The following is an 18,431-nucleotide window of genomic DNA, read 5'->3' as shown; positions in this document are numbered from 1 at the left end:
TTCTCTTTCCCTCTCTCTTTAATGTGATAAAATACACGTAACATAAATTTACCGTTTTAACCATATTTAAGTGCACAGTTCAGTGGTATTAAATACATTTACTATGTTGTGCATTATCTGTTTCCAGAACTTTTTCATCCTCCTACAGAAACTTTGTATGTATTAAACAATAACTCCCTATTGCCCCCTCCCCTCAGCCCCTGTGAACTGTATTCTACTTTCTGTCTCTATAAATTTGCCTGTTCTAGGTACCTTGTATTAATGGAATCATACAATATTTGTGCTTTTGTGTCTGGCTTATTTCACTTATCAGAATGTACTCAAGTTTTATCTATGTTGCAGCATATATCAGAATTTCATTCCTGTTTATGGCTGAATATCCCATTGTGTATATATACCACATTGTGGTTATCCATTCATTTGTTGATGGATATTTGGGTTGTTTCCACCTTTCGGTTATTGTGAATAATACTGCTGTGAACTTTGGTGTACAGTATCTGTTTGAGATCTTGCTTTCAATTCTTTTGGGTATTTACCTCTAAGTGGAATTGTTGGGTCATATAGTATTAATGATTCTCTGTTTAACTTCTTAAAAAACTTAAATACACATAACATAAAATTTACTATCTTAATCACTTTTAAATCTGTAGTTAAATAGTGTTAAGCTTATTCGTATTGTGTAACCAACCTCCAGGACTTTTTCATCTTGCAAAACTGAAACTCTATACCCATTAAACAACAACTCCCCCTTTCTCTCTCCCCAGCTCCTGGCAACAACCATTCTACTTTCTGTTTCTATGAGTTTGACTACTCTAGATACCTTATATAAATGAATCATGTAGTATTTGTTTTATGTGACTGTTTTATTTCACTTAGCCTATGTATAACTTTTTAAGGTACTACCATACTATTTTCCACAGTGGCTGACCATTTTACATTCCCACTAACAGTGCACAAGGGTTCCAATTTCTCCACCTTCTCACCAACACTTGCTATTTTTATTTTCTTTCTTTCTTAATATTAGCAATCCTAGTGAGTATGAACTGATATCAAATTGTAGCTTTGATTTGCGTTTCTCTAATGATTAGTGATGTTGAGCCAACTTTGTTGTATTTTCTTTGGAGAAATGTCTATTCAAGTCCTTTGCCCATGTTTGAATTAGGTTGTATTTGTATATAAGGGATCTATCCCTTATCAGATATATAATTTGAAATTATTTTCTCCCAAAGGTTGTCTTTTCACTCTCTTGATAGTGTCCTTTGATGCACACAAGTGTTGGAATTGGTTCTTTCCCTTCCCTCGAAGAAGTTAGGCTCTGATAAATAATTTCTCCTGAAGGCAGGCTTTGTTAAGAAGCCTCTGGTGTATTTCAAAAATGATTCCTTTTCCCCTCCCCTGACTGGAAGTCAGAGGGAATTTATTTCCAGCCTTCACTTTGAGAACCTGGTAGAGTCCCTGGAGGTAAAACAAAATTGTGGAGGTACCTCTATGGGTGGATCCCCCTGGAGTTTTTAACTCTCAAAATTGTCCATACTGTGCCTCTGGCAATTAAGTCAATTACAGTTGAGGTATTCCTACCCCAGCACTGTTTCATCCAGGGGTTTCTGTTTGTGAGTTTCTGCTCTGGTGAGTTTTGATTCTCTGGATCTGCCTGCCTGTCTCTTCAGTTTTGGGGGCAGTGGTTTGACTTGTGACCTCACTTCCCTGATAGAGCTAAGACTTCTTGATTTTTCAGTTTGCTCAGCTTTTTACTTCCAAGCTCCTTACATGTGGAACTAGAAGATGGAGTCAAAATTTTTAAGAATGGTTTGTTCCACCTGTGAAAAATGTGGGAGTAGGAAAGGTCTTTTTAACTATGACTCAGAATTCAAAAGCTGTAGAAATTATTTTGATAAATTCAACTACCCAAAAATTACAAAATAATTTTTGCATGACAAAAAAGCATTAAGAAAAGTCAAAAGACAAAAACTAACTTGGGGAAGAGTATGTGCTATTTCATGGACAAAGTGTTAATCTAATATACAGTGCCTAGAAATCAATAGAAAAACCAGTAGCTCAGTAGAAAGCTGAGTTAGGTTATGAGCAGAATGTTTTCAGGAAAGGAAATGTAAGTTATTATTAAATATATGAAAAGTTGCTCGACTTCCCAAATAATGAGCAATGCAAATTAAAATGCAATATACGAGTATACCATTTTAATCATCCCATATAAAAAATTTTAAAGTTTGATAATGCCATTATTTTGGTGAGTCTGTGGGAAAACAGGCATTCTCATATATTAATGGGGGGAAAGTAAAGTGGTATATAACTTCTATAGTGGGAGGAGGGTGCAAATGGAAAATAGCTATCAAAATTACAAAGATAGATTCTCTTTGATTTAGCTAGAAATTCCACTTTTGGGGATTATCATCCAGATATACTTGCAAGCATGCTAAATAGCATGTTTATAAGATTATTGTTTGTAATGGCATGCTTGTAAATAGCCCAAATATTCATAGAGGACTAATTAAATAAATTATTAAGCATCCATGTAATTTAATACTTTGCAAGTATATAAAGTATTGAGGAAGCTCTGAAGTTCTGAGGCAGAAAGATCTCCCAGATATAAGTTTAAAAAGCAAGTTCGGAGTATTTTGTATGCTGTGCTGTATTTTGTTCAAAGAGAGACAGAAAAGTAAGAAATTGTATTTGATTCTGTAGTCATAAAGAAACTCTGAGAATAAATAAGAAACTAAGAATAGTAGTTACTTATGGAGAGGGGTGGTACAAGGTTCTTTAGAACTTTTTAGTGTGTGTGTGTGTGATTCATTTAATTAAACCTGTATGAAATTTTATATAATTAATTAAATCAAAAGAGAAACGAAAATAAACTTTTAAACACAAATCTGTTTTTCTGAACACTGTTCTGTTCCACTGCTTAAATTTGTCTATTCCTCTGTCATACCACACTGTTACAAATGTTCTTTCTCGTCATATGCATTTGCCTACTGCTTTGGTTATTTTCCCAGTATATCTTTTTTCATCTCTATTTTTATTTCGTCTGTGATAGTACATTTTTGTGTGCTCTATGAAACAGTTTTATATTTAAATTTTTTGATGTGAAATTGAATTTGCCTATAAAGAGACAGAGATTGTAATGTGTTTATATTTATTGTGATTACTTCTGCCTTTATATTGAATAAACTCTTAAATGATAATGTAATGATTGTAAAATTAAGGACAATAGTTATTTTCCTCAGCATTTCGCAAATACTCTTCCCTTTTTTTTTTATTGACCTCTATTGTTGCTGGTAAGTTAATTCTTAGTCTGGTTGTTTCTCCTGTTTAGGTAATCAGTCTTTTTGTTCTGGTAGTTAGAATTATCTTTTTCTTTGTTCTATAGATTCACTATGCTGGTTTAGGAATGGATTTATTTATATTTATTCTTCCCAGGATGTGATATACTTCAGTTTAAGAAATCATGTCTGTCTTTAATTCTAGAAAGTTCTTGGGCATTATCTTTTTAAATTCTGCTCTTTTCTTTGGTCTCTTAAGGCCCCATTATATGCATATTGGATTGTGTCATGCTATCTTTCATGTTTCTTAATTTCTATTTCATATTTTTAATTTCCTTACCTTTTTTTGTTTGTTTTTTGGAAGGGTGGTGATTCTCAGTTTATTTTCCTATTTACTTACTTTTCATTTGTGTTCTACTCTATTGTTGAAACATCCATTGAGATTTTTTATTTCATTTGCTGTATTTTTCTTTTCTGGACTTTCTATTTGTTTTTCTTAAATGTGTTTCTCTTTTCAGATATCCTTTTCTTTGAACATCTAATTTTGCTTAATTTTAATTGAACTTATTTTTAAAATCACATGGTACAAACTCAGAAGGTATAAATGTTATTCAATGAACAATCATTTACCTTCTTCAGACTCCTAGTTTTCCTCCCTGGATGCAACCAATATTTAATAGTTCCTTATGTATCCTTCTAGAGATATTCTGTGCATAGATAAGCAAATATATGTATGTGTGTTTCTGAGAGTGTGTTGGTGTATGTGTATATTTATATATCAGTTATGTATATTTATTTTCTTACTTACCTACTGCAAGATAGAAGACTATAAGAGTGTAAGTTCAGTGAAGGGAGGGATTTTATCTCTTTTTATCAGTTTATGCACTGCTGTATCCTCATTGCCTAGAATTCTACGTGGCACTTACTACCCATTTTTTTACAAGGTCATTTTTCTTACATCTTAATGATTTGTAGGATTTCTTTATATCTGTTCTATTAATTATAGATATTTTCCAAGTTTGCAGTGTTTTTTAAACTAGCTTGTAACAATTTTTACAAATAGTTCATTTTGTTGTTTACTATTTTAATTTTTTCATTTTTGAGTCCCATTTCTTTTATTATTTAGAAAGGCCCTCTGCACTCTTATATTATAAATAAAATTATCATTTTTTATAATCACTTTTATGATTTTACTACTTATATTTAAATAATCCATCTGGAATTCAGTTTTAAGATGGCTACACAGTTGTACCAGCAGCATTTATTATATTGTTAATATTTTTCTCACCAATTGGAAATGTCACTTTTATTCTGAATTTTCCTAAGTATTTTGGTCTGTTTCTAGACTTTATTCTATTGCATTCACCTGTCTATTCATATACCAGTACACACTGCTATAATAACTTAATTGTGGCTTTATTTTAATATCTCTTTAGTCTAGTTCCTCATCATTATTCTTTCTTTTCAAGTTTTTCTTGGTGTTTCTTCCTTATTTTTTATGTGAGTTTTAGAATCAGTTTGCCTGTTCCCAAAAACATACAATTGCCATGTTTATTGAGATTAAAATACATTTTTAGATTAATTTAGGGAGAATTGATAACTTGATGATAGTGAGTCTTTTTATATAAGCACATAGCATTCTTTTACATCTGTTCAAATATTTGTGTCCCTAAGTAGACATTAAAAAATTAAAATATATATATATATATCTTGCACATTTCTTGTAGTGTTTATTCTTAGTTTTTTCTCTTTTCTCTTGAAGTTGTAATTGGGAACTCGCCTTCCATTTTATCTTCTGTTTGTTGCTTGCATATGAGGGGTATTAATTTTTGCATATTGATATTTGATGCAACTGGCATTCTAAATTTTTTAAATGTTTGCAACAGATTTTCAGTTGATTTGCTTTGGTTTTCATGGTATATAATCATATCAGCTGTGAATGATGATAAACTTATCTCTCATTTTTTATACCTCACCTGTTTTTTTCAGCAAACTGCTTGACTAATGCTTACTAAAATGTTAAATAATAATGATATTTAATATCTTTATCTTCTTCCTGACTTTGATGGGAAAACTTGTTGTATTTCTTGATTTGGGGGCTGAAATAGATATCTTTTATTCTATTGGATCTTGAAAATCTTAACAAAATATCATCTATTTGTTAAGAATTATTTTTATGAAGAATGAATGTTGAATTTTACCAAATGTCTTTTCAGAATCTATGGTGTGATGGTTAATTTTATGTGTCAACTTGACTGGGGCATGGAGCGTCCAGATATTTGGTCAAACATTATTCTGGGTGTGTCTTTAAGAGAGATTTTTGTTTGTCTGTTTTTATACAAATTAACCCGTTGTTTATAGGCTTGCAATGTTTTGAATTGTGGAGCTTCTACTTACTGGTCTTTCAATTCCTTCAGTCTTCTGATGACTTTATCGTGACTGCAGAAGTGGAGTGGTATGTGCAGGCACCACCAGCTACTGTTTTCATGCAGGAACCACAGTGCCAGATCCCCATAGCTTGTCTATTTAAAAAAAAATTTTTTTTTTAAAGAGAAGGGCACAGCTCACAGTGGTCCATGCAGGGATCGATCCGGCAACTGTGGTGTTATTAGCACCATGCTCTAACCAACTGAGCTAACTGGCCACCCCATAGCTTGTGTTTTCATCTTGGTTTTGCCACAGAGGGAGCAAGTGTACTTGGGGTGCTGGCAGATTTCAATTTTCTTCACCATTTTCCTGAGGGAGGTGCCATAACGGGTCCTGTATTTACTAATATTCCAACCTTCCTGGTGCATTTAGCCATGTTGCTACAAACAGATCTGAACCCAGAGAGGAGAGAGAGTGTTTTTGGATGAGAATAACATTTGAATCAGTAGACTGAATAAAGCAGATACTTAATGTGGATGATCCTCATCCAATCATTTGAAGGTCTGAATAGAGCAAAAAGGCTGACCTCACTCTTATGATTAAGTGGGAATTCCTCCTGCATGATTGCTTGAGCTGGGACGTTGGTCTTTTCCTGCTTTTGGACTGGAATTGAAATATTTGCTCTTCCTCGGCCTTGAGCCTGACAGCTTTTGGACTGGAATTTATACCATTGACTATCCTGGTTCTCACCCTTTGGACTCAGACTGGAACTATACCATTGATTCTCCTGGGTCTCCAGCTTGCTGACTGCAGATCTTGGGACTTCTCAGCCTCTGTAATCGTTGAGCCAATTTCCTGTCATCTCTTTCTATCTGTATATCCTTTTGATTCTGATTCTCTGGGGGAACTCTTAATACTTACGGTGATAAAAGTATTTTTCTCTTTTGATCTCTTAGTAAATTTATGTTAGTAGCTATTCTAATAGTGAGCCATCCTTGCATTCCTGGTGTATTATTCTTTAATGTGAAGCTAACTTCTTTTGCTGGGATGTTTTTGCCTTGATATTTGTGAGAATGGTGTGTGGTTTTCTCTTTCATGCTTTTGTTTGTAGGTTTTGGTAGCAATGTTATGCTTGTCCCATAAAAATAATATGGAAGTTTTTTCCTCCCTATGCTGTGGGACAATTGAAATGATACTGGAATAATTTATTCCTTAAATATTTGGTAGAATTCCCTTGTGAAATGCTTGGCCAATTACTTTGAAAACTCTTCCTATTCTTTTAAGTAATTTAGATTTTTGTTACTTCTGAGTCAATTTTGCTTAATTAATTTTACTAGAAAATTATTATTCCTTATAGATTTTCTAATATATTTGCACAGAGATGAGTAAATTTTGACCATTAAAATTTTTTGTTTGTTTTAAGTCTCTTTCAGATTAGTTGCAATTTTTGAGTGTGGATGCTGCTGCTATTTGGTCTGCTGGTTCTTTTTCATGGTTTTTCATTTTTCCTGTGATTTATATTTTATTTAAAGCCTATCTTCAGGGGAAATGTTTTTCCTTGGAGTTCTTGTGTTCTAGGTTATGGATGTGTCCCAGTGCAGTGATCTCACATCTACCTTTGCTGGGGTCATATAGGTTCTAGATCTGAACCTAAAGGCTTTATTTTTATTTTTGGCTCAGGCTTTCTGTACAGTGTATATAGTACAAATCTCAATTCTGAACCTGATTCTCATAGTTGGTTCTTATTCCTCATTTAAGGCAATAGGGTCTAACATCTGATTATGAATGCCTATTACAAAATAGGAGAAAGCTAGTTAATTGTATTTTATGGTATTTTAGGAAGTAATTAGTTCATATTGTGGTGAGAACATTATCGGTTGGGAAAGAGAGGAATAGGTCTATTTATTTCTTCTTACATGTAATAGTTTGATACAAGGTTTGGCAATTTATAGCCCTTGGACCAAATCCAGCTTGCCACTTGTTTTCGTAAATAAAATTTTATTGGAACATATCCACACCCATTTGTTAATGTATGTTCTATGGCTGCTTTTGTGCTACAATGAGAGAGTTGAGTAGTTGCAACAGTGACCATATGGCCCTCAAAGCCTAAGATACTTGCTATCTAACCCCTTTATAGAATAAGTTTGCCAATAATAACTATACTGCACAGCTAGGTAATGGTTAGTTTTTATCTTTGGTTACAAAGTACAAATGATTATAGAGCTTTAAAGGTCGTGTTAAATAAAAAGTATACCCATGTCAATAAAAGGAAATATTTGACTTCTGCTGTGGGAGAGATAAATTAGGCAGGTAACTTAAGAACTTTTAGTTGCCTTAGATAGCAAAAGGAAGACTGGTTGATGGATGACTTCACATTGAGGAATGTGGATTTATGTGGCTTATTTGTATTCCTTTAAAATAATTCAGTTTTAGAATTTAGGACCCTCTGGTCATTCATCCTTAAAATGGACCTTAGTTATGTGATCTGTTCAATTTACACTATTCTTCATTTAGTTCTGAAGCCTGGCTTTAGATAAGTAACAAAAATAGGCTATATTTTATGAAGGATAAAAAACCACGACTAGCAAAGTCCTCATGATCTTTATTTTACATTGTGTGGGTCAATAGTCCCATGAATTACAATTAGAATAATTTGTCCTTTTCTTTACCAAAATTTATTTTAAAAAATTATCTTGTCTTAAGCAATCTTTTTTAGTTGTATAGCTGTAAAAATATCTTTTTGATTAGTTGGTTTGGAAGGAACTTGGACTCCTTTAGATTGTGCAGCCCATCTCTTAAATTAACCTACCTGGTAATTTTATTGGTTAAAGTTGGGCTATGTTTATGGATTGTAAATTTTTTAGGACACCCCCAAAAATACTAAATTGTTATTGGGTATGGTATATTTTAGGTTGCAATTAATTTATTCTACAGATTAGCATGGTATAAGTAGAAAGTTTTGAACATAAAATTCCATTTCAATGCCTACATAATTATTGATTATGAGGATAGATTATTAATTATTGATCATAAGGAAAGAAAGAGAGAGAGACAGAGAAGCTGGCACTTTTGTATTCTGGGGCAGTTATGTGTAGAAGAAAATCTAAATTTGTTAGTTGTGAAGCATAGTTCTATTTTTCCATACTGAGTATTTGGGAATATATATGAATGCTTAGAAACTGATTTATTAAAAAACAAAAACAGGGGCAGCCGGATGGCTCAGTTGGTTAGAGCGTGAGCTCTGAACAACAGGGTTGCAGGCTCGATTCCCACATGGGCCAGTGAGCTGCGCCCTCCACAACTAGGTTGAAGGATAACGACTTGGAGCTGATGGGCCCTGGAGAAACACACTGTTCCACAATATTCCCCAATAAAATTAAAAACACACACACACAAAAAAACAAACCAACAAAGAGACCTTCTCTTTTAGGTGTAGTCAGCTACTGTATTTCACAAAAATATGTTTGTTTTTAAGGTTAATGATGAGATTAGCGAATTTTCTCTGTTAAGAAATAATTAAGACTGATGGAGTAGGGCAATGGTTCTCAACCAGGGGCAGTTTTTCCCCCGAAGAGCTATTTGGTAATGTCTGGAGATATTTTTGGTTATTACAACCAGGTAGGAGGGTGTTACTGGCATCTAGTGGGTAAAGGCCAGGGATGCTGCTAAACATCCTGCAATGCACGTGACAGCCCCACACAACTAAGAATTGTCTGGCCCCAAATGTCAGTATTACTATAAATTCCTGGCCTAAAAGCATTAAAAAAGTTGAAAGTATTTTATAACCTCTATTACTGAATTAGGAAGAAAACATACTTTTAGAAACAAATGGGTTGGATTTATATTTAAAACTGTTTGTGAGCTTCAAATAATTTATTTTGATTGCTAATCTTTTTCATTTTTTTAAAACCATAAAACAGAAACTAAGGTAATTTTATTGTTTCTAGGAAAATGATTTAGAATATTTTGGATGTTAGTGAAATCTATTTAGGGAAGAACTGCAGTACGTGTAAGTGGAGGTGGCATGATTGTGTGTACATTTGTAGAGTAAGAAAAAACCGTAAAACCAAATGGTACAATGGCCCCAGCCTTTCACCCTCTGGAAAGTGGAAAATTTATTCAGTGCCAGTGTAGCACTGGTTGTCAACCTGTTTACTGTTTCAAATTAAGAGTGCTTCTTAATATGGGATACAGTAGAAGGCTCTTACTTTTTAATACTGGTGCTTGTTTTGTTTAGGAATATAACTGGAAGGAGACTTTCTAGGAATATGATTGTTTCAGTCTCTTGAGATATCTCAACCTTTTATTACCCCATGAGATAACTCTGTATTTTAGCATGTATTGTAAAAACTATAAAACTGGAATCCCATTTCAGAACAAAGTATCAATATTATGTTCTTCTTTATCCCGTGTTTCCCTGAAAATAAGACCTAGCCACACCATCAGCTCTAATGCGTCTTTTGGAGCAAAAATTAATATAAGACCCAGTCTTATTTTAATATAAGATCTGGTATAATATAATAATAATATAATATAATATAATATAATATAATATAATATAATATAATATAATAATACTGGGTATAATATAATATAATATAATAATATAATACTGGGTCTTATGTAATATAATATAAGACCGGGTCTTATGTTAATTTTTGCTCCAAAAGACGCATTAGAGCTGATGGTCTGGTTAGGTCTTATTTTTGGGGAAACACGGTAGTAACAACTTTACTGAAAAATAATTCACATACCGTAAAATTCTTTTAAAAATATACAATTCATGATTTTTAGTATATTTACAAGGTAGTGCATACATCACCCTTGAATTTTAAAATATTTTTATCGTCCTAAAAAGAAACGCATTCCTCCCTTTCCCCAGCTCCATCACTAATAGTAACCACTATTGTACTTCCTATTTCTATGGATTTGCCTATTCTGGACATTTCATATAAATGGAATCATATAATATGTGGCCTTTATGATTGACTTATTTTACTTACATAATGTTTTCATCATTGATCCATTTTATATCATGTATCAATGTTTCATTACTTTTTATGGCCCAATAATATTCCAATATATCGATAATACCACATTTTGTTTATATAGTCATCTGTTGATAGACACTTGGATTGTTTCCATCTTTTGGCTATTGTTAATAGTGCAGCTATGAACATTTATGCACAGGTATTTGTTTGAGTACCTGTTTTAAATTATTTTGAGTATATATCTAGAAGTGGAATTACTGGGTCATATAGTAATTCTGTGTTTTACTTTTTGAGGTGCTACCAAATTTTTCCACAGTGGCTGCATCATTTTACATTCCTACCAGCAATGTACAAGGGTTTCAATTTCTCTATACCCTCACCAACACTTGTTATCTTTTTCTCTCTTTTGAAAATTATTATAACTATTCTAGTGGTGAAGTATTAGCTCATTGTGGTTTTGATTTACATTTCCCTAATGACTAGTGATGTTGAGCATTTTTTCAGTTGCTTATTGGCCATTTGTATATCTTATTTTGAGATATGTTTATTCAGGTTCTTTGCCCATTTTTGAATTGGGTTGTTTTTGTGTAGTTGTAGTTCTTTATATAGTGTTCTTTGATGCACAAAAGTTCTTAATTTTGATGAAGTCCAATTTGTCTCTATTTTTGATGAAGTCCAATTTATCTATTTTTTGTATTCTTGCTGTTTTGGTGTCATATCTATGAAATTGTTGCCAAATTCAATGTCACGAATGTTCTCCAATGTTTTAAGAGTTCTGTAGTTTAAGCTTGTAAGTTTTGATGCTATTGTAAGAATTGTTTCATTCTTTTTTTTAGGTATTAAAAAAGGAAATTTTTATTAGAACAAAAGTGACTACAATGAAAGGGGTTGTACAAAAAAACTAAGCGAATAATCTTTGGTTTGGGAAGATTCTTATACTCATGCAATGAGGACCCTTCCTTTAAGTTTAGCAGTGGGAGTGCTGGAAGGATGAAGTGGCTAAGGTCAAGCTAGGAAAAGAATGCCAACATCAGGCCAAAGCCAGTTGGTGTCCTCCAAAGTGACAGCAGGACATACTGCTTGGGAAAGCGCAGGCAGAACCGCAGCCTTTTTGATTCTTCGAGAACTTTATGTGCTACAATGAGAATGCCCCAGCTACCTTCAGTTGTAGGGATAGGAATTTGTTTCTAGCAGTTTTGTTGCAGGGGAAATTGGTTTCTTAATCTCATTTTCAGATTGGTTATGCCAGTGTAGAAAAATACAATTGATTTTTATATGTGTCTCTTGTATCCAGTAGCCTTGCTGAATGAAGTCTTATTAGTTCTAATAGTTTCTGTGGTGTGGATTTTTTTTTCTTCAGAATTTTCTATATTCAAGATCATGTCACCTGACCAGTATAAATCTTGATTACATACCGTGTTTCCCTGAAAATAAGGCCTAGCTGGACCATCAGCTCTAATGCGTCTTTTGGAGCAAAAATTAATATAAGACCCAGTATTATATTATATTATATTATATTATATTATATTATATTATATTATATTATACCCAGTCTTATATTATATAAAAATAAGTCTGGGTCTTATATGAATTTTGGCTCCAAAAGCTGCGTTAGAGCTGATGGTCCGGCTAAGTCTTATTTTCAGGGAAACACGGTAGATGATCTCTTGCGAAGCAATCTCCAAACACTCCTTGAGAAGATTAATTGAATTTCTTTGGAATCACAAATTTTCTTGTTAACCAATATTGTACTTCAAATGTGTCTTCCCACATCACAAGAAGTATGGCTGCTTGTTTTTAAGCCCACCACATCAAAATACTTTGTCATGTTAGAAGCAGGTTATATTCTAAAGGCATTACTGGTAATGAAATCAATCCTGAAAGAGTGGTACTGTTAGTACTGATTTGATCACCAAAATAAGCCTTGTTTATCTTACTGCTCTTGGGGAGGTGATTTTCTTTTCTTCCACACCTGGACCCTTGCAGTCTGAGTTAAATGCCCATATTCTGTGTCTTCACAGAAACCCTATGTTACCTTTATCATATTCTGTTGAAATTGTCTGTTTAAAGTATCTATCATCCTACCGAGCATTAAGCTCCATTAGAACAGTGATCATGTCTTATTTACTTTTGTTTCTCCAGGGTATAGTATTGTGCCTGGCACAGAGTAGGCATCCATCCACCCACCCATCCATCCATCCATCCATCCATCCATCCGATATATTGTTGTCCTTCTATATGCCAGCCACTATGCTAACTTCTGAGATACAATGGGGATTAATTAAGACTTGTTATTCCTGCTGTTGTGGAATTTATAATCTAATGATAAATACTTACAAGGGTAATGCAACACAAAGGGAAACATGGTATATTAGTTATCTACTGCTACATAATAATGTTATCACAAATGCATTGGTTTAAGAGAACATATTTATTGTATCTGTTTCTGTGGTTCAAGCAAGAGTCCACGTATTACTAACCTGGATCTTCTGCTTCAGGGTTTCACAAAGCTGCCATCAAGGTGTCAGCTGGGGCTGCCATCTTATCTGAGGCTCACCTGGGAAAGGATCTGCTACTAATATGATTGTTGGCAGCTTTCAGTTCTTTGTAGACTGCTGAACTGAGGGCTTCACATTCTTGCTGGAGGCTGCCTTCACTTCCTTGCCATGTGTCTCTCCTTCTCCATATGGCAGCTTGTTTCTTCAAAGCCAGCAAGTGAGAGAGTCTCCTAGTAAGATGGGTTACAATCTTGTATAACATCATAACATTTAGATTGAAGTTAATTCTTTTTAATGTTTTAAATTTAGATTAAAGCCACCTTTGCAATATTGCATTGGTTAGAAGTGAGTCACAAGTCCTGCCCAAGCTCAAGGGGAAAGGGTCACACAATGGCATGAACGCCTGGTGGCAGGGGTCATGAGGACCAACCTAGAGTCTGTTGCCACAAACAGATTGCAAGGGGAGTACGAAAAAGCCAAAATCTAATTTGGAAAGGGAGGATGGTCTTCTTGAGAGTGAAATTTAAGCTGAGACATGAAAGGTTAGTAGTAACTAGCTAAGTGAAGGAGTAGGTTGGACATGAACATTCCAAGGGGAAGGAACAGTCTACTTGCAAGCCTAGATGAGTGAAGTGTGAGGTGCAGTTGAACTTCTGAAAGAAGTCTAGAATGGCTAGAGCAGAGAGGGTCAAGGGGAGATCGGTAAGAGATGAGATGCTGCTGCAAAGGTAAGCAGGGATTTGTTGTTCAGGACCTCATCAGGTAGAGGTCCTCAAGGATGAGGATTTTGGACTTCATCTTAGATTGCTTTTAAGCAAGGGTGTAATATGTTCTGATATGGATTATAATAAAAAGATCACTCTGACTACAATTTATCAAATGAATTGGAGAGGGTAAGAACAGATTAAGTTTGACAATGGTCCAGGTAAAAGATGTAATGTGTGACTTGTGTGGTGGCAGTGGGGTTGGAGAAGAGTAAAATAATTTGAAATACTAGACATACTTTTTAGTATAACAAGTAAGTATGCTTGTAAAAAAAAAGGAGATATTTAGAAGGTATTATCTATAGCATTTGGTGGATGGTTGGATTTGATGGGGAGAAGAAGAAGGAATCAAAGATGATTTCAAATATTAGCAGCTGGATCTATGAACCCTGAAGGAGGGGCATGTTTGATTATTTCAGATTTGGATTATTTCAGATTTGATTATTTCAGATTTGGATTAACTCAGAGTTTGAGGTGCTTATAAGACCTATACGTGGAAATGATCAGTAAGCAGTTGCTTGCTTATAAAGATACGGAGCTCAGAGGACAGGTATGGCTTGGAAATATAGATTAAGAGCCATTAACATAGAATATTGGAAACCATGGGTATGAATGAGTTTATATATGGCCAAATAGAATAAAAGGAGGCCTGGGACCAAGCATTCAGGAACGCTAATGTTTAAGGGTTGAGTAGAGGGAGGAAGAGCTGGCAAAGGAGCCTGAATAGGAGTAGCAACCTGTGTGTGTGTGTGTGTGTGTGTGTGTGTGTGTGTCTGTGTGTCTGTGTGTCTGTGTTAGTCAGTGGAAGAGAGAGACTTACGAAGAAATTTTAACCTAAGATGAGCGCAAAGTTTGTGTTCTTTTCATTGTACCCTGTATAATAACAATGCCTACCTTGTAGTGTTAGAAGGATCAGCTGAAATATAGAGAGCACCTTGTAAATGCCTAGTTCAATAAGCAAATAGTAGCTTTTGTTATTTTTGATGTCATTATTTTCTGTTTCAGTTTTACACAGCAGTTTAAATTTAGTCTTTCGTCAGCCCACTGTTTTTTTAGATGTGATTTCATTTTTGATGGTTATGTGAAATCAGATGCCTTCTTTCTTACCATTATCATATTTTTCATAACATGATTGACTATTCCCTCCTTTATGCCTCCTGTATATCACATACAGACTTTTATCAGAACAATTATACATTTTATGGCACTTGTTTACATGTTTGCCTTTTTCTGTTATAGCACAACTCCCTGTGTTTTTCATCTCTATAGCTTTAGTATCTAGCACAGACTCTGCCACATAGAAGGCACTAACTAAATATTTGTTATGTGAGGAAAAAAAACACCCATATGTGTATGTTATAAGAGTACATTGACAGGCAACATAGCAGAGCAAGACTCTGGAGCTAGACTATCTCCCTTTGAATCCTGGCTCTACCACTTACAAACTTTCTGATCTTGGGTAAGTTACTTAACTTCTGTGTCTTGGTTTCCTCATCTGCAAAATGGATATAATAATAGTACTGTCAACCATAAAACAAAATTGACTAGGGTGTTATATGAATAGGGAGGTTAGCACTCCCCTTGACAAGGATGGACGGAGCTAGGCCCTCAGGCCTATATGCACATGGTTAAGGCATTGCCACTTACTTCATGGCATCTAACCATCATTTTTAAAGGAAGCCATCAACAAAATGAATAGACATCTTACTGAATAGGAGATGATATTCTCATAAGGGGTTAATATCCAAAATTTATTTAAAAAACTCATATAGCTCAATACCAAAAAACCCCAAATAATCCAATTAAAAAATGGGCAAAGGACCTGAATAGACATTTCTCCAAAGAGGACATACAGATGGCCAGTAGACATATGAAAAGATGTTTAACATCACTAATCATCAGAGATATGCAAATAAAACCCACAATGAGATATCACCTCACTTCTGTCAGAATGGCCATCATCAATAAATCAACAAACAACAAGTGTTGGTGGGAATGTTAATTGGTGCAGCCACCATGGAAAACAGTATGGTGGTTCCTCAAAAAATTAATAGAATTACCTTATGACCCAGCAATTTCACTCCTGGGTCTTTATCTAAAGAAATCCAAAACAGTAATTTGAAAAAATATTTGCACCCCTATGTTTACTGCAGTGCTATTCACAACAGCCAAGATATGGAAATAACTGAAATGCCCATCAATAGAAATAAATGCCTATCAATAACAGAAATGGCCATCAATAAAGAAATTGTGGTACATTTATACAATGGAGTATTACTCTGCCATAAAAAAGAATGAAATCTTGCCATTTGCAACAACAGGGATGGTCGTAGAGGATATTATGCTAAACGAAATAAGTCAGACAGAGAAAGACAAATACCATATGATTTCACTTATATGTGGAATCTAAAGAACAGAATAAATGAACTGACAAAACAGAAATAGACTTATAGATACAGAGAACAAACTGATGGTTGCTAGATTGGAGGGGAGCTGCAGGGATGGGTGAGAAAGGTGAAGGGATTAGGAAGTACAAATTAATAGTTAAAAAATAGTCATGAGGATGTGAAATACAGTATGGGGAGTATAATCAATAATGTAAAAACTATATATGGTGTCAGATGGGTACTAGACTTACCGAGGGGATCACTTCATAAATTATATAAATACCTAACCACTGCACTGTACACCTGAAACTAATATAAAATATTGAATGTCAACTACAATTTTATATATATATATATATATATATGTCATGGGATGTAAAGTATAGCATAGGGAATATAGTCAATGGTATTGGAATAGCTATGTACAATGTCAGATGGGTAGTAGACTTGTTGGGCTTATCACTTTGTAAGGTGTATAAATGTCTAATCATTATGTTGTTTTGTACACCTAAAACTAATAATAAAAATTAATTAATTGGGGTGGCCAGTTAACTCAGTTGGTTAAAGCATGGTGCCGGTAAACTAAGGTTGCTGGTTGGATCACCGCATGGGCCACTGTGAGCTGCGCCCTCCTTAAAAAAAAAATAAAATAAATAAATTAATTAATTTAAAAATTCCCTCCCCCCCAAAAAAAATGTTACCTAGATATTTTGTCACCAAAAAAGGATTTATTTGGGACAAAGAAAGGATTGCAATCTGGTACATGAAGATATGGTGAGCCATATGCATGAACTGAACCACAGATGGAGAGTGTACTTTATAGACGGGAAGAGGAAGTTAAGGGGAGGAGCTGTTACAATCAGAGAGCTATGGTGGAAGCATAGTTATCCTGTAGGGCTCTTGCAGTGACACAGAGTGTGATAGATCTCTCATAGGCCCTACTTCCCACAGGCCCTCTTGATTTTTGTCCAGGTTAAGGTCTCTGTCATAAATTTTAACAGTACCTACCTTATGGGGTTATTGAGAAGAATGTAATGAGCTAGTATATGTAAAGTACTCAGAATAATATCTAGCACAAAATACAGCCTACATGAGGGCTAGTTATTATTATTTCTGCTATGTGTGCAGTTAAGATCTGTTGAGGTCTTTGTGCTAAGTACTGTGTTAAGAACTTGTATATATTATCTTTTTATATTACCACAACAGTCCTATAAGTAGTTATACTTCCATTATATAAATGAGGAAACTGAGGTTCAAAAATGTTTAGTATCTTGCCAAATATATCACAGCAAGTAAATGGTACAACTAGGACTTGAATTCCTATGTACCTAATTGATAGATGAATGGAGTAGTACATGTAATTTTGATCTAATATACAAGAAGTAGATTATTTTATTAATTTTTACATATTTGTGCTATATTTTTGGAACACACACACACTTTCTTACAGAGTTCAATGTGATTCAGTTTGTGTGGCAAATATAAAACTAGTTATATAAGATAGACGCTTAAGTTTCGATGTCAAAAACAGTCAGGGAAAAGAGTATAGACAGAGAAGTCTAGAGCATCAAGGATTGAACCTTGAGAAGTATCTTTATTTGGAGGGAGTGTGGAGAAGAAAAAGAGACAAACAGCAGTCAGCGATAGGTTCCTAAAGATCAGGGAAGCTGCCAAATCTACCACAGACAAATTCCAAGGGGCTGACACCATATTACAGAGGTTTACAAAAGAAGGAATGAAGAGGAAAAGGAACTTCCCTCTCCACCTCCCACCCCCTTTTAAAAGAGTTGAGCGTTGAAAAGCCTGGCAGAAAGAGGGTAATTGCAGTCCAATGCTTCTTAGAGCTCTGCCCCTTGGAAATGGCCTTTGTTGCATAGGCTTATTGTCTGTCAAAACTACTTCTTGCTAAATTTCCTATTGTTTTTCTTGTTGCGTTTATCTGGTTTGGCATCCTCTTGGAGGTACCAGGGGTTCAGTGTTTTGGGGTTGTGTGAAATGATGTGTTTTTAAGGAGACTCTGTATTTGTATCACATATATGCTTAAGGTTCTCACACACAGAAGTGTATGATTGTAGCTTTTGGCCATATTCAGTACATATTTTAATATTTCCTCCAGCGCTGATGTGGGAAGTTGGGCTACTAATTAGTA

At 34.5% G+C, this 18,431-nt stretch overlaps 2 protein-coding genes and 1 non-coding gene across 7 annotated transcripts in view; 2 read left to right on the top strand and 1 right to left on the bottom strand.

Moving 5' to 3' along the window:
* The window catches only part of TESK2 (testis associated actin remodelling kinase 2), a 126,405-nt gene that overhangs the window by 29,007 nt on the left and 78,967 nt on the right, over nucleotides 1-18,431 (top strand). The window lies entirely within an intron of this gene.
* On the bottom strand, nucleotides 5,689-6,070 carry LOC109456876 (large ribosomal subunit protein eL43). The gene is made up of 2 exons (XM_019749384.2): nucleotides 5,936-6,070; nucleotides 5,689-5,799 (listed from the first exon to the last, which is right to left on the bottom strand). Exons 1-2 carry the CDS (start codon nucleotides 6,068-6,070, stop codon nucleotides 5,689-5,691), a joined length of 246 nt encoding a protein of 81 aa, XP_019604943.1.
* LOC141572594 (U6atac minor spliceosomal RNA) lies at nucleotides 15,445-15,568 on the top strand. Its single transcript, XR_012497916.1, has one exon. It is a non-coding gene; the product is annotated as a U6atac minor spliceosomal RNA (small nuclear RNA).

The sequence above is a fragment of the Rhinolophus sinicus genome, linkage group LG06, assembly GCF_036562045.2.
Source record: "Rhinolophus sinicus isolate RSC01 linkage group LG06, ASM3656204v1, whole genome shotgun sequence".
Taxonomy (NCBI): domain Eukaryota; kingdom Metazoa; phylum Chordata; class Mammalia; order Chiroptera; family Rhinolophidae; genus Rhinolophus; species Rhinolophus sinicus.
The sequence above is the reverse complement of the archived record's forward strand: the minus strand, read 5'-3'. Positions and strand labels throughout refer to the sequence as shown.